Source organism: Mastigoproctus giganteus, chromosome 13 (genome assembly GCF_048544385.1).
Source record: "Mastigoproctus giganteus isolate SK-2022 chromosome 13, ASM4854438v1, whole genome shotgun sequence".
NCBI classification, from domain to species: Eukaryota; Metazoa; Arthropoda; class Arachnida; order Uropygi; family Thelyphonidae; genus Mastigoproctus; species Mastigoproctus giganteus.
In genome coordinates this window covers 118,314,815-118,332,702 of record NC_143587.1, presented here as the reverse complement: position 1 = coordinate 118,332,702, position 17,888 = coordinate 118,314,815, and the positions used below count along the sequence as shown (strand labels likewise).

General features: G+C 38.5%; 1 protein-coding gene across 1 annotated transcript in view; it reads left to right on the top strand.

The window, feature by feature from the left end:
• Positions 1–400: 400 nt before the first annotated feature.
• Positions 401–17,888, top strand: part of LOC150076392 (methylated-DNA--protein-cysteine methyltransferase-like) — a 56,957-nt gene continuing 39,469 nt past the window's right edge. The window contains exon 1 of the mRNA XM_090387638.1: positions 401–496. Coding sequence (XP_090243764.1) covers positions 493–496 — 4 coding nt within the window. The 5' untranslated portion in view covers positions 401–492. The remainder of the gene's footprint in view (positions 497–17,888) is intronic.

Here is a 17,888-nt window from a genome sequence, read left to right as displayed (position 1 = left end):
ATATTTTTGACACTTTTCCTCCGTCATTTTACACGCCTAATCACCGCATTCTTCCATATTCACGTGAGAGTGCTAAGACACCACAGGTAATTGAGGGAAAAAAAAAAAGAAGAAAACTACCGGTGCACACTATACTAATACACACACACATACACTGACACGACGCACAATTAAGCCACCACTATCTGCTACCCTTTAACACGACATAATCCAGGGTTGAAGAGCGTACTTGCCCTTTTGCTTACTCTCAAACCAACATTAGCCAGTGATAGATGGCGCTCAAATACAAGCGGAGAAACACGTAGGTATACAAGGAGATAAACAGTGAAGGACGTTAATTTCGTTTAGCAGGTTGTGATTATATATATATATATATGGTTATCATTTTGTTGAGGAAGGATGTGATAATCCACTTTAGGAAGTGCTAATAAATAGATCAACAGTTTTGAAAAAAGTACCCCATATTTCAAAGTTAACTGTGGTGGTCGCATTATGTGTAAGTAGGTGTGATTAAGTCGTTTAGTGCATTATTGACGTATGCAGAAAGTGAGGGAGAATCTTACTAGTCCATTATAAATAAACTGAAATTCGATTATGTATTCTCTATAGCCTGAAAACGTGTTTGTGTTTGCGCGCTTGTATCTTGGGATTCGCCCACGGCCTTGAATCTTTAGGAACCCCTCGACTGAAATTTTCAGGTCAGGTTATTATATAAATGCCTTTATTCAGCCCAAGTATTTGAGGAATTAGCAGTCTAAAGGGAGCTTAGTGTTAAACTGATTTTAATAATAATAATAATAGTACAAAATCTTGCAACGTTACTGTAGTTTTAAAAAATAAATTTCACATATCATAGAATTAATTTCGTAATTATTCTGTGAACTAAACACAAAGATAAATAACAAACATAAAAATTACTCTGCTAAAAAATAAAAAGCATTAAAAAATTTCTTCCACTGAGTGCACCCTATGAAATCAGCCATTTACGAAGAAACCAATATATGTTTTTTAAGCATGTTTAATTGTAAAAACGCATATTAATATAATTTTACTCTTTCTTAAATTAACAAATTAAATGTATGCCATTATCTATTTTGTTAATTTATTTCATTGTATTAATCTAAATTCACCAATTATTTTTCAGACCTATTTTTTAAACATATGGCCGCTTGTGTCTATTGCAAGGCACTGCCACAGCTCCTGCAATAATAATTCTGTGTGTCTGTATGTATATATATATATATATATTATATTATATAAAAGGGGAAATGGAAAAAGGGAGTTTATGGACAAGGGCCACTGAGAGACAGAAAGCACCCAGAGACCATAATGAATATATTAATAATATAAAATATTTAAGGGCAAAAGCCTCATGCTACGAGATAGAATGACTAACGTATGGGTAAGTGCGAAATCATCAATTAACATAGCTACCTACTAAAGTAGTTAGTTAAATTGGCATCTTTTTGATTATATCTCATATTGTGAATACCTTCACAACGAGTTGCCATGGTATTGTACTACCTCGAATAAGTAACACTTCGCCGATGGAGAAGATTACTGTTACTTATTCTCAGCGGATACTGCCACCCATATTCGAGGTAGTACAATACCTTGGCAACCCATTGGGAAGGTATTCACAATGTGAGATATAATCAAAATGATGCCAATTTAACTTAAATACTTTGGTAGATAGCTATGTTAATTGATGATTTTGCACTTACCTGTACGTTAGATATTAATAATAGCAAGAAGAAACATAGAAAAAAGATAAAGACAAATAAGTAATAGAGCAAATAAAAGTATTAAAGAAATTACTTTGAAAATAAAAATTTTAAATATACATAAATACACAAATAAGTATATTGTTGCATATCACATAAACCTGATGTTATCTAGAGTCAACTACCATTGCACGAAATTCTGGTGGTCGACCCTAGATAACCACCAGAATTAATTTCTTAGTTTTTAATCATGACATGCCAAAGCAAGTCACTTTTAAAAAATGGTGACTAGGGGAGAATTTAATAAAGTTAATGAATTTGAAATATGATATCTCAAAAGTGATATAGGCCAAAGTGATAAATGGAGAACACATAATGCAGGCACATGGTTCGCAGTTGGCTTGACAGAGGAACAATTACAAGAACCTAGTTCTTGTTATTGTCTAGAACTTTAGCCTTATGTTCTTGGAAATAACAAGAACATAAGGCAAAAAAAGGTAGTATAGGAAGAATATAGTTTCTCGCATGTGAAACTAATGGCTCGTGTTGTTGTTATTTGGTTTTTAGGAGCATTAGCAACTAAGGCCATATTGCTCTGGGGATATACGGTGGTCATTCCCTGACCTTTCTGTATTTGATGGTCATGGGCTCAAACTCCGATCTAATCAAGAAGTGTGTGCTGTGCACTGCTGCACCTGGCTATGGAGGTGCCAATGGCTCGTGAGAAATAAAGAAGAATATGGGAAACAGAAAAAAATGGGATGCCCCAGGCAGTTCAGAGATGCAAATTCCATTCTTGTACAAAGGACCTAGAATGGATTTCTGAATCATGAATTTAAAGACAGTTATGAAATAATAATGTTTAAAACAGTTATGAGATAATAATATTAAAAAAAGTAGTCAAGGGTACAGCAATCTGTATTCATGTACAAGTATTATGCATTGATAGGTACAATTGTATTTGCAATCAAAATTTACAAATCTTATACTAATTATGCTATGTTAGCAAAGGCAGAACTGTGGATAAGTGTTTTCGTTTCTGTGTTGAGCATAAGTCCAAGCCTTAGCACTAAGGCTTTGACTGGAGCTAGTATTTAGTATTAGTAACGGCCGCATGGTGCAAGAAAGCCTATGGCTTATGCTGCACCAGCCAAAAAAAAAAAAAAAAAAATATCCGAACAAAACAATGATTAAATAAATAAGTAAATAATAATTAATAAATAAAAATAAAATAAATAAAAAGGAAATTAAACCTATCATCCTATGCGCTTCCCTTACCCGAAAGTACTATCCAGATGACCTTTGAATTTCCCCAAACTATCGGCGTCTACCACTCATGAAGGCAACTTATTCCAGTAATTTATAACTCGCTGGCTAAAATAAAACTTCCTGCAGTCCAATCTAAACATTTCCCCCATAACTTGAATTTATGTCCCCTAGTTCTAGCATCATTTATAATCTTGAAAATTTTGTCCTCATTCATTTTACTGATGCCTCTCAGAACCTTAAACACCTCAATCAAATCTCCTCCAAGGTGTCTAGTTTCCAAACTCTGCAACCCACATATTCAAAGTCTTTCTTCATAAGGACGCCCTTTTGCCGATCTCACCAGACGAGTTACCCTTCTTTGCACCCTTTCAAGAAGCTCGATGTCTTTCTTTAGGTGCGGTCTCCCTACTTGAACACAGTATTCCAAGTGTGGTCTAACATAAGCCTTATATAAGCAAAAGCAAAAGCAAAAGTTACATAAGCAAAAGTTTGATAGATCATCGATAGGACACCATGGGCCTTCCTTGCAACCTGTTTACAATGCTCAGAGAATTTCATGTCTGACCGTATCGTAACACCCAAGTCCCTTTCCTCCAGTACTGGGTTTAGTTGAACTCCACCAAGTGAATAAATTTTTTTGGGATTACTGTTTCCCAGGTGTAATGCCTTATACTTTGTTGGATTAAAGCACAGCTGCCATTTTTCTGACCATTCCTGAAGTCTATCTAGGTCTCTCTGAAGAAGCTCAGCTTGACAGTGATCATTAACTACTCTACCAATTTTAACATCATCTGCAAATTTAGACATCACGCCCTCTATCCCTTCATCAATGTCGTTTATGAAAATTAAAAACAACAGTGGTCCTAATACTGATCCTTGGGGAACCCCACTTCTTACATCAACCCAATCTGAGGAATAGCCATTTATCACAACCCTCTGCCTCCTGCCCTGAAGCCATCCTTCTATCCATCTAAGGATTTTCCCAGTGATTCCAACCTGTTCCAACTTATAAAGCAACCGCTCATGTGGGACTGAGTCAAAAGCTTTGCTGAAATCTAAATAAACAATATTGAAATTATTCCCTAAATCCAGCTCGTGAGTGACCCTTTCGAAATAGCGAACCAGATTTGTTAAACATGATTTTCCCTTTACAAAATCATGCTGAGTGTCCTTGAGAATTTCAATTCGATCCATATGATCCTGAATTCCACCCTTGATCATTGCCTCCATGATTTTCCCTACTACTGAAGTCAGACTAACAGGTCGATAATTTCCAACTTCACTTTTAGAGCCACCCTTATGTATGGGAGATACATTTGCACTTTTCCAATCCAAGGGAATCTCCCCAGAGTCTAGTGATGCTCACATAATTAGCCTCAGTGGTTCAATGCACTCGCTTGCCACCTCTCTTAAGATTATAGGGTATATTCCATCAACTCCAGGAGCCTTACTGGTCTGTAGGCTCGAAAGTTTTTTTCATTAAATAATCTTGCGAAATTTCAATATCATTAATTACATATTTTTTAACTTCGCTCCCACAATTTCCCATTGCCACAAAAGGCTTTTCATTTGTAAATATCGATGCAAAATAACTGTTGAGTTCATCTGCAACGGCAGCTGGTGTATTTATTACTATCCCCTTTCCCTTACGTAAAGGTCCGATCTGGTTTGTCCTGCTCTTCTTGGCATTTATATATGTGAAGAATTCTTTATCCCCCCCCCCCTTTGCTCTGTTTGCTAGTGATTTCTCATAAACTGCCTTTGCCTGTCGAACCTTTTCTGTGGCTCTATTACACATCACCTTGTAGCTGTTATAGGCTTCAGTACTTTTTATTGCTCTGTAACCTTTCCATGCCACCTTTTTCTGCTCAAGTAATGTGGCAACTTCACTATTCATCCAACTTGGAACCCTTCTCGTGGAGTATTTTTTTTTTTTTTTTTTTTTAATGGTATATACGCATTCAAGGCATCTGTGATTAATGTTTTAAAAGCGTACCACAATTGTATTCATTCTCTGCGCGATATTTACCCAGTTAATAGAGGCCGTGTTAGTACCTTAAGGCATCGTAATTTCCTTTTCTGAAATTAAAACCCATTCCTTTGCCTTTTACTTCTGCTACCTCTCTCGTCGTCATCATCCACCGTAGAACTCCTTGATCACTTCCTGCTACTGGTTCCTCTAAATTTTCTATTCTTAATGAAGAGCTAAGGCTCTTCATTAAGAATAGAAAATCTCTGTTCTTAATTGGATGTGGGTAACATAAGAGTTAATTATCACAGTCCATTAATTCCAAGCAAAATAAATTAGTGCTTTTTATGTGTATTATAGAAGTATACTAAATGTGTAATCATAGTATTAACTCTTACCATTTAAAATGTGCATTTTCAAATATCTTTGAATACTGTTGGCTTTTGAAAAATATTAATTACCAAATAAAATCATTACAAGATCTTACCAGGCAGTATGCCAAATTCCCACCTTATATAATATGATATGTAAATAGAAAGAAGCACTTTGCAAAACTATAAAAAAAAAAAAAAAAAAAAAGTAAGTTATTCAGTCTCAAATATTCTATAAAGCATTTAATTTTTATATTTTTTTATCTTTTTTGAAATATTGAGAAATTAAGTTGAATATGTATAAGATTAAATTTAACCCCAGGGGCTCACATCTAGTATGGGCTTGGCACACCCAGTGTCTTGAGGTGGGTATCATCGTTCTTCTCTTTCTTGGTGATTTTTTTTTCTACTTCTGACTCACTCTCTCTCTCTCTCAGGGTAATTGGAAATTTTTTTTTTTGGCTGGTGCAGAATAAGCCTCAGGCTTCCTTGCACTATATGGCTAGTAATAGTAATAATAAAAGTAGTGTGGATCTAGAGCGTAACCTATCTAGGGTTTATCTTTCATTACAAACCGTGCTTTATTTTTCCAACCAGGTCCTCTGAAATAATGAGGGAAAGCACTGCTGAAAATTAAAATGTTAATATGCGACTACAATATAAACCACTATAAAAATGTATAAATAGTACAGAATGATTAAAATTTGTGCAACCCAAATTGTAAGTGTTCATTCATCATTGACAACTTGACGGAATTTGATTATAATTACCAGAGTAGCAGTACTGGTTATCTCCGGGATATGTTGCTGTTATATATTAGCTTTCATTCACTAATCCCCAGTGGTTTTCAACTGGTGCGCTGCAACAACATTCTAGGGATGCCATGTATTTATTAAATAATAAGTTAATAATTTAAATTATTAACTTATTTTATTTTTTTGAAATTTGTATATTTATTTCATTATAAAAAGGTGTATGGTATCCATTGTACCGTATCTTTTTAATTTTGTGGTGATCTATAATTGATGTTTATTTAGTACCTCTATATAAAGAATAAAATTATTATATAAGTATATATAATTCATATTATGAATTTAATTTTGTTTATATTAATTTTATTATTATAATAACTATAATATAACATGTTTTTTTATCTATACAATAAAGTTTTCTTCCTAGTGATATTTATTCGAGCCAATGGGAGAAGAGAGCGAGGCAATTACATCACTACAATGCAATTAATTATTGACAACTACCTCCATAACATTCACAAACCTCGTGCATGTGATTCCTTGTCTAACATTTGATGTTCCATTGTAATGTTTTTTGTATATTAATGAATATTGTACATTTGTAAATACTGTGGTTTAATATTTTGTAAATATTTTAGTCCTCTTTCGGATGCAACAATATTCCTTATGTATTTTGGAACCCGAGTGACTATGTAAATGCAGGTAAATAATTACATTGTGATATTGGCTGAAGTCCAGTATATTATACACCGGCAGGTACTTCGATGAAAGTGAGGAAGACTGCAATAATTGACAGATGACAGCACCTCCCTTTTTGATTGTTTTGTGTCATCGAGGAGGGGGGGGGGCTCAGCTTAGTTAGGATGTTTATCCCTCCCTCCCACTGTTTTAAAATGGGAAAACGAGTTCTTGATTTAAAAACAGCGGCAAATGTGGGGAAAAACATCCTAGGTATATCAAACATAGGAGGACAGTGGGCAGGGAAAGCAGTGGCATCTGCTAATCACTGCTTAGTTCTTATCCATTTGCCAAAATATGTGAACTGTTTTTCCACTTTCCCACTGTTTTTCTTGCCAACATGTTGGAGGGTGTACAATGTTCTGGAGTTTTATAGTGATATTTATTCGATCTTGAGAATGTTACGCACTACAAATGCACAGGTAAATAATTAAATGGGTCATTTCCTGATTAGATATCGACCAGTGCATTTCGACAGGTGTTTCTTTTACATATAAAAAAAGATTTGACTTACTCTGTATACCTCTACATTTTACGTAGAAAAGCATGCATGGGAGTGGGTGAGCAGGGGGCGAAGCTCCCTAGTAATATTATTGAAAAAATATACAGGGTGATTCACTACCAGTGCGACAAACTTGCAGGAGGTGTAGGGGGCACAAAGACGAATCGGAATCACATAGCATTGCAGGGTCTGAAATGCCTTCGTCATGCGGAAGAGGACGTTGAACGGGAGGTTGCGTGAACAGCAATCCCGCTGGAAGTCAGCATTTGCGAACCATTTCTGTTGAAGAAACCAAGTAGCAAAAGTCCTCCGGAGTGGATAATCCGCAGGCTCCAATGATTGGACGCGTTGCAGATGTTATGAACTCATTTGGTTTGTTGACAGTATCCTCCATACAGTGGATTGGGAAATACCAATCGTTGGCGTTTTGCTCGAGTACCCGTACTCGGATTGCCTTCTGCAAGACATAGGGCATTCACCTCATTGTTTGGCGTCCTCGTCGTTCGCTCTCGATTCATGGTACCTCTCGTGAAACAACCAGTCTCACGTAACCTTCTGTGCACACGTGCGAAAATTGTATGATGAGGAGCACGCCTGTGCGGGAAACGTTCCTGGTACAAGCGCAGAGTGACGCGCCCGTTACAGTCCGCAGCTCCATACGTGAGGTGCATGTCGGCCAGTTCAACGTTTGAATACTCGTCCATCCTACTGCCTCGGGAACTGGTTCGCAAATGCTGACTTCCAGCGGGATCGCTGTTCACGCGACCCCCCCCTTCAACGTCCTCTACCGCACAATGAAGGCATTTTTGACCCTGCAATGCTATGTGATTCAGATTCGTCTTTGTGCCCCCTACACCTCCTGCAAGTTTGTCGCACTGGTAATGAATCACCCTGTATGTTATATGATAGTTATTTATTGCCTAGGAGCACTGTGAAAATACTACTGGGACACTTGGGGTGCAGTGAACTGAGAAAGTTAGGGAACCTCTGCACTCACCAGTTGGGGTTTTTTTTTTTTTTTTTGCTGCATATCATTACCTCCATGCACAACACATGTTCATAATTGAACATCAGTTATTCCACAGATTTTTATCTTTTAAGACTACTTAAAAGGAGTGGTATACACTAAAAACTTTTGCATATTGTCAGCTTAAGTTATAAAAGTCAACATTGAATCTCAAATGTTTTATGGATAACTGTCAAATACTCTGTCAATTCTCTCATAAAACACAATTTATCACTTTTATGAAGGATTTGTGCTTACTGGGAAAGAGGATACTTTCAGAATTTATACCATGACAACATTTATTGTAATCTGTGTTTATATTCTGCGGTTCTTGAGGTTGTCACAGACATTCTCTCAGATATGCCAGACAAGCTGTACTTACTACCTGGGAGTCTAAAACGCTGATGGAACTGATATTCGGATGACACTCAAGTCAAGTGGACCCAATTTCAGCGAAGTCCGGATGGTCTGTGACAGCCAAATCCTCTGCTTGCACCTTCACGATGGTAGGACTGTTAGTAATCCTGGGTATAACCTCCATGCACAAGTACATGGTGGGTGACCACCCACACCACATGGAGGAACGCTGCCCCTCTATGTTACCAGGCAGTACTAGGTGGTAGATGACTCTCATCAACCGGTGAAATACCACCACTTTGCTTATTGGAGGCTTGAAGTGGTGGAACCCATGTTTAGTCTCTAGAGCTAAGTTCCGGTCAACCCTTCCCTATCTCTTCCATCATGCAGTATGGTTGACGACTTTTGAGGTTATGATGAACGTCGTGGCGAGATCCAATATTCCTTACATTTTGAGGGTACAGCTCTAAAACGGTGTTTGCAGGCCAGCCGCTAGTTAGTACACCGGACCGAACCTATTGGTAACTCTTTAGAAGGATTCCGGTTCAGCTAGTGTATAATCTTGCCACTTCTACTCTGCCGGATAGTGACTGGAGGGAGTCCGAGTAGTGTGTATGTGGAGAGCATTGTCAAGGCCATGTTATGTCAAGGATCTGGGTATATTCTTACCACGTGTACACCATATCCAAAAATTTCATTACTTCATACAGAATGTCCCACCCAATTTTTCTTACTATTCAATACACCATGAATTGTCAAACTAATAGAGCAAGCTTATCTGCGAAAAGATCTAAACCTCCCAAGCACTTCCTAATTCATTTCACAAATATACATCGTCTCAATTCTAATCTCAACGATGTCCATTTCCACTTGCAGTCTGCCAAACCCCATACTTTTTCTGACAGAATCTCAGTTATCGGTTGATTCAACTACTGCTCATCTCAGATGCCCAAATTATTCGCTGTATGATTCCTTTCGCCTCAAAGGTTGTACTTGTGCATGTGTCCGTTCTGATATTCCCTGTCAGAGACTTGGCAATTTGGAATCTCCTCTCTTTGATCTTCTCTGGTTTAAAATCTCTCTACCTCATTGTGTCAAATTCATCTGTTGTCTCTACCGTTCTCCCAACTCCACTAATCACTTGAAGCTCTTTGACTTCCTCTCTTTGCAACTTGACTTTCTCCAGTCCAACTTTCCTAACAGTGAGGTAATTTTCTTTGGTGATTTTAATGTTCACAACTCCAGCTGTCTTCCGTTTTCTAGTCACACCGACCCAGCAGGTCATGCTGCTGAGGCTTTTGCAATTACTAATGTCCTTGCACAGATTGTTCATTTACCTACAAGAATACCAGACAAGCCTAATCATACAGCCAATACGCTTGATCTTTTTCTCACAAACAACCCTTCTGAGTACACGGTCGAAGTGAGAGGTCCTTTAGGCACTTCAGTTTATCTCATGGCTGTTCCCAACCTAGTGTTGTTTGGCATTACAAGAAGGCAAAATGGGATGACCTGCGAGACTTCTTTTCCTTGGTCGGATTACTGTTTCAAAACTTCTGATGTCAACATTTGCTGAGATCGTGTCAGTGAAATTATTCTTGCAGGAATGGAATCCTTTATCCCACACTCCACTTTAAAATCTCGTCCTTTATCTCAACCTTGGATTTCCAATAAATGTGCTAAGGCTGTTCAAGAGAAGAATGTTGCAAATCAAAATTGGCTTGTTTCCAATTCTTCAGTTTCATTTTCTGCCTACACCAAAGCTCGCAACAATTGTAAAGCAGTTATTAATCAGTCTAAAGTAGAGTTTGAACAGGCTAAGATTAGAAAACTTGCTTCTTGCCCAGAGGCGGATTTAACGGTGGGCGCACCAGGCCTGCGCCCTGGGCCCCGACTTCTGAAGGGCCCACACAAAACCCCAACAAATTAGTTGAACATATTAGTTCAAAACTTTGTGATTATTATTATGCTATTATTAATTATATTATACATATATTACATTCAAATTTTATTGGAAATAAAACATTAATAGTACATAATATTTTTTATTTATTTAAAAAAATGGTTAACATGTATTTTTATTTTCCCTGTCTCTCTCTTTTTTTTAAGGGGCCCAATATTTTCTTCTGCGCCCGGGGTCTCAACCAACCTTAATCGCTCTTGTTCTTGCTCTAATGGTAGCCGAGCATTCTGGTCTCTTGCCAAAGCTATTGGCCGCAACTTTTGCCCATCTCTGCTCCCACCTCTGTCCAAACCAGATGGTTCTGTTGTCACTTCAGCCAAGGATAAAGCCAACCTGCTAGCATCCCATTTTTCTTCCAGTTCATGTATTAATGATCTTGCTAAAACACCTCCCACCATTCCCAACATGCTCCATTCAGTGCCTCCTGTGGTCTTCCGTCAAAAGGATATCAGAAAGATTTTGATGAATCTTGATGCTAAGAAAGCTCCAGGTCCTGATGGTATTTCTCCACTTGTTCTCGAAACCTGTGCTCCTGAACTTACTCCAATTCTTTGCCGCATTTTTTCACTTTCTTATACCAAAGGTGTTTTTCCTTCTGCTTGTAAATTTGCTCATATCCAGCCAGTTCCTAAAAAGGGTGACAAAACCCTCCCATCCAATTATCGTCCCATTGCAATTACTTCTACTCTTTCTAAAGTAATGGAGAAATCAATTAACTGCCAACTCTTAAACTACCTAGAAACCTTCCGTCTGATCAGCGATTGCCAGTATGGATTCGATCATTGTCGATCCACTGGTGGTATTCTGGCTTATGTTACCCATTTATGGACTAATTCAATGGAAAGGTTCGGTGAAACACAAGTAATTGCTCTTGACATCTCAAAGGCTTTTGATCGTGTTTGGCATAAAGGTCTTCTAAACAAGCTTCCATCTTATGGTTTGCCAACTGTTTTTAGTAATTGGTTATCCAGTTTTCTCTCTGATCGCTCACTGAGGATGATGGCAGATGGTTCTGTCTTCTAACTTCTCCACTAATGCTGGTGTTCTCCAAGGTTCAGTTCTTTCTCTCACTCTTTTCCTCTTGTATATTAATGACCTTCTTCCATTGACTGGAAATCCTATCCACAGTTTTGCCGATGATAGCACATTGCATTCCACTTTCCATTTTGAGAAACCTTGTCCTGCTCAATCAGCTTCAACTTCTCGAAAATCTGCTATCAATTCCTTAAATGCCGATCTTCAGGTAATTCTCCAGTGGGACAAAGACAACTTAGTTGATTTCAACCCTTCTAAAACTCAGTCTTGTCTTATATCTCCCAAAAAGGATTCTTCTGCTCCTATGTTATCTTTAGTGACACTCCGATTTTTAGGCAAAATGATATATCTCTTTTGGGGATTACCCTGACTTCTAATTTCTCTTGGCACAAGCACATTACAAATATTGCTTCCTCTGCATCTAAAAAACTCGGTTTTCTCTTTCGCTCTCGGCGTTACTTTTCTTCGAAACAGCTACTCACTCTGTATAAATCGCAAATCTGCCCAGACATGGAATATTGTTCCCACATCTGGGGTGGTGCCCCCAAAACCTCTCTCAGGCTTCTTCATTCCATTCAGAAGAGGGCAGTTAGGTTAATTAATGATTGATCTCTAACAGAGTCTCTCCACTAGCGTTCTCATAGACGTACTGCTTCTGCTGCATGCCTCTTCTACAGATACTTCCATGGACACTGTTCTTCTGAATTGGCTTCTATAATTCCCGCTCTCTCTTTCAAAACAGTCCGAACACTTGCCTCCACCAGCCAACATCCATTTACTGTCCAACTTCAAACCCACAGAACCAACTTTTCATCTTCCTCATTTATTCATTCAACTGCCGTTTTCTGGAACAACCTTCCTTCATACGTATTTCCTGAAAATTACAATCTACAGAAGTTCAAGTGTAACGTCAACAAATATCTTCTTTCGTCTTCTCAGCCTCCAACCCAAGCATGGTACTACGTACTATAGGTTCTAATACCTCATGTTTGGGGTTCACATAAAATAAAAAAAAAAAAAAAAAAATATATATATATATATATATATATATAACGTAATTATAACATAATTGAATTATAATTTATTCTAACCACTACTATATTTATAATAACAATTGAAATAAAACTGAAAATATACTGTGGGTTGTATCTTTTGAATTGCCCTGTATTTACATTAAAAATAAAGTTATATTTATAATAAATAAGTAGGGTAAACTTTAGTAGTTTTATGATATTATTTGTAAAGATATGAATAATTTCTATAGTTTGTGGTGATATAACCAACAGTATGATCCCTACCAAATGTTGGTTATACAGGGCAATACATTGTGTTGAAAAATAAACTCATCCTAGGGGCTAATATTTTGTACCAACGGAAGAGTTTTAGTGAGTAATGAAAGGATCTCTCTTTATGAAGAGAGCCATGTTACTAAGATGATTCAAAGTTTCAGTTAAATAAAATATTGTTAACACTAAGTAAGACTTTGTACATTGATTATCTGTATAATTTTAGAATATTTAATTTTAAATTTTACTCTCTCTCTTATATACTCTTCCATAGTTTGGCATAAATGTTAGGCTTTAGTTTTTGACACTAAAGACACTAGTTCATATAAATTAGGGCTATTTGGGGAAGCTGGGATTAGCATTAGTAAAGGCATATAATTCAAGAAAGCAAGCTTATACAGCATCAACAAAAAAAAAAACCCTTCCATTTGCTCCAAAAGTTTGTCCAGTTCTTTCTTGAAAATTTATTTAACGGCATATGTAAGTTTGTTCCTGCAATCAACACCCCACCGGCTAAAGGCAAATTTAAACATTTCTTTTACAATTGTCCTTCCTTAATTTGAATTTATGCCCTCTCAGGTGCATAATACTGTATGAGCAAGAAGAATCCCATCAGCATTGAACTTGCTCAAATCATTCAAGGCTTTATAAAGCTCAATCAGATCACATCGCAGGTGCCTAGTCTCCAGGCACTGCAATTTGCAGAACTGAAGCATTTCTTGCTAAGAGCAACCCTCTGTTACTCTTATCTCATTGTCCTTCTCTGTATTCCAGTGCTTCTACTACATCCTTCCAAAAATGAGGCCTCCAGACCTGTATGCAGTAGTGACGATTGCTTTATACAAAGGGATAATAGCTTTCTTATCCTTGCTACAAAATTCCTCTATATCATTTACAAGACTCCATGAGCTGCTCTTGCAGCCTATCTGCAGTGCTCAGAAAACTTCATATCTAACTGCATAATTACTCCCAGGTCTTTTTCATTCTCCACTACCCTGAGTTTAGTACTGCACAGTTGGTACATTACTCTGGGGTTACTGCTACCCATATGCTGTACTTTGGATTTGTCAATGTTAAATATCAGATGCCACCTCTCAGCCCAACTTTTCTAGATTCTTTGTAGTAGTGTACTGTCATTAACAACCCAACAAACCTTTGTATCATCTGAAAATTTGATTTAACTTGATATACCATCATCAATATCATTTGATAAATATACAGGGTGTTTCAGTTAAACGTTTCAGAACTTCTAAGAGGGGTAGGGTACATCCTGACAACTCGAAATCATATAGCAATGTGGGGTCGGAAATGCTTTCCTGAAGCGGTGTTGTACACAGAAGCACCATAAAGAAAAGAGACCGTAAGTGAGAAATCGTTTTAATAATACATGAAAAGAAGCAAAAGGTACATGGATTAAAGTAAGTGTTCGAAGTTTCTTCCACGGGCTACAATGCACGCCTCACATCTCCGACGCATGGACATCCGAACATTCTGGAATACTCCAGGCGAATTTCGAATTTCTTCGGCAGCTACTGCGATTCTTGCAACCAGCTCCTCAGCATTGTCAACAGGGGTGTCATAAACTAGCGATTTCATATGACCCCAGAAATAAAAATCAAGACATGATAGGTCGGGTGACAGAGCAGGCCAACGCACGGGACCACCACGTCCGATCCACTGTTGACCAAATGTGACATCCAGGTAGTTACGAACATCTCCGCTATAATGGGCAGGGGCTCCATCGTGTTGGAACCACATTGTGTGTTGCGTCGATGCAGAAATCTGTTCATCTCTCAAAAGTTGTGGCAATACTTGCTGCAGAAAGATCAAGTAGATAGGTCCGGTTAGACGACACGGTAACAGGTAAGGTCCAATGAGGTGATCTCCCATAATACCAGCCCATACATTGACCGAAAATCGAATCTGTGCTGCACGACGTCGTATTGCATGCGGGTTCTCGACCGCCCAGATATGGTCGTTATGCGTGTTGAAAATTTCTTCCCTTGTGAAGGATGCCTCATCGGAAAACAACACTTCAGTAGGGAAAAGGGGATTTGTAGCACATTTTCCAAGGTACCACTGTGCGAAAGCAATACGAGGTGCATAATCCTCCGGTTGCTGTGTCTGGACACGCTGCACGTGAAACGGATGCATGTCTTGTTCTCGGAGAATCCTCCAGACGCTGCAATGGGAAACCCCGACTGCGTTTGCTAGACTTCGTGTACTCGTTCTTGGATTCCCCTGTACATGCTGCAGCACATTCTGTTCGATGGCTGGAGTCCGTGCTGTTCTTACCCTGTCTCTGTCAGCTCTTTCAAATGAACCTCTCTCAGCTAACCTCTGGTGCAGTCTTGTAAAGAAATTATGACTGGGAATACGCCTCGTCGGATATCATTCCGCGTACAAACGCTGTGCGGCTGGCCCACTACAATTTGCAGCCCCGTACGCCAAATGCATATCGGCTAACTCTGCGTTCGTGTAATCATCCATCCTACTAACTTGGCGTTCTTGTTCAAGAAATTCGAAATTCGCCTGGAGTATTCCAGAATGTTCGGATGTCCATGCGTCGGAGATGTGAGGCGTGCATTGTAGCCCGTGGAAGAAACTTCGAACACTTACTTTAATCCATGTACCTTTTGCTTCTTTTCATGTATTATTAAAACGATTTCTCACTTACGGTCTCTTTTCTTTATGGTGCTTCTGTGTACAACACCGCTTCAGGAAAGCATTTCCGACCCCACATTGCTATATGATTTCGAGTTGTCAGGATGTACCCTACCCCTCTTAGAAGTTCTGAAACGTTTAACTGAAACACCCTGTATAATAGGCGCCTCCGTAGCCAGGTGGGAAGGAGCAGCAGTGCGTAGCACATGCTTCTTGATTAGACCGGGGTTCGAGCCCGTCACCATCAAATACGGAGGATGCGGAAAGGTCAAGGATTGACCACCGCATATCCCGGAGCAATATGGCCTTAGTTGCTAATGCTCCTAAAAACCAAATAACAAACAAACAAATTTGATAAATATACAAAACAACAATGAGCTCAACCGAGCCCTGGGGGACACCACTAATAGTATTAGTTGAGGCATATGATGTAAGAAAGCAAGCTTATAGAGCATCAGCCAAAAAAAAAAAAAAAAAAAAACACCTTCCCATTTCACCCATTCGGTCACTCCAAATGTTAGCATCAGCATTGGTAAATGCATATGATGCAAGAAAAGAAAGCAAGCTTATACAGCAATAACAAAAAAAAAAAAAAAAAAACCACCCTTCTCATTTCACCCATCCATTCGCTCCAAAGGTTTGTCTAATTCTGCCTTGAATTATTTAAGCTATCAACTTCTGCAGCAACAGATGGAAGTTTTGTTCCAGCAATGAACCACACGCTGACTAAAGGTAAACTTCTGCACGTCTATCCTACAACTGTCTTTCCTCAATTTGAATTTATGCCCTCTCAGGCGATCATTCTAAGCAAGAGAAAAAATTCCCATCAGCATTGAGCATGTTCGTCTAGTTCAGCTTTAAATTTATTTAAGCTATCAACTTCCACAACAAAAGATGGAAGTCTCTTCCAGCAATCAACTACCCGCTGGCTAAAGGCAAACTTCCGCACATCTATTCTACAACTGTCTTTCCTGAGTTTGAATCTATTCCCCCTCATGTTCTTAATCTGAGTAAGCGGAAGTATCCCATTAGCACTGAGCCTGCTCAGACCATTCAAGGCCTTGTTATTCCTCAATCAAATCACCTCGCAGTTGCCTAATCTCCAGATGCTGCAAATTACAGAATTTAAGCCTCTCTTGGTATTAGAACCCCTTTGTTCCTCTTGAGTACAGAGAAGTCTAGAAAGAGTACAGAGAAGGTCTTGTCGACCTTCTCTCTACTCTTTCTAGACTCTACATACTTCCTAAAATGAGGCCTGCAGACCTGTACGCAGTATTCGAGGTGTGGCCTGACCATTGTCTTATTCACAGGTATCATCACCTCCTTGTCTCTGCTAGAAAAATTCCTATATATCATTGACAAAACTCCATGACCTGCTCTGGCAGCCCGTCTGCACTACTCAGAGAACTTCATATCCAACTGCACAATTACCCCCAGGTATTTTTCATTCTCCACCTCCCTGAGTGTAGTACCACACAGTTGGTACGTTTTTCTTGGGTTACTGCTACCCATATGCAGTATTTTGCATTAGTCCACGAAGAGCAGTATCCATTGATTACCACTTTGTCTTCTCCTATCCTTTTATCCATTGTAGCAACTTGCCCTTAATGCCATACTGCTCCAATTTGTACAGCAATCTTCCGTGTGCAGCGGTATCAAAATTTTTCCTGGAATCCAATATATGATATCAAAATTATTTTTTGCATCCAGTTCCTTTGTGACCACATCGCAGTATCCAATCAAATTTGTCAGACAACACACCCCCTTAACAAACCCATACTGTCTGAACTATAATTGCAGTCTTGTCTAGATGAACCTGCAATGCTTCTTTAACTGGTCACTGCATTATTTTCCATGGAACAGAAGTTAAACTATCAGGTCTGAAATTGCTTGTCACCAGAGGTGGATTTACCTTGAATCTAATAAAGCTTAAGCTTCAGGACCCCTTCCAAGGCCTTGGGAGGGAGGCCCCAGCAATGTGTTCACATAGTCATATGTTTTTGTAAAATTCTCAAAATTAAGACATTTTGATCACAGTCAGTTAAGACTGCTGTTTCTTTCCACTCATACTTTCCCTGATTCAGTGGCATACTATGGTCATAGATGCCGATTCACCTAATAAATCCCCAAACAAACTCACTCCTCATTGGAGTGGCCACGTGCACTTTTGGGATCCGACTAATAGGAAGTTCAGTTGGGATATATTTAGTTTTTGGTTTAGAGGGATATATTTATGTGGTTTTCAGTTACTT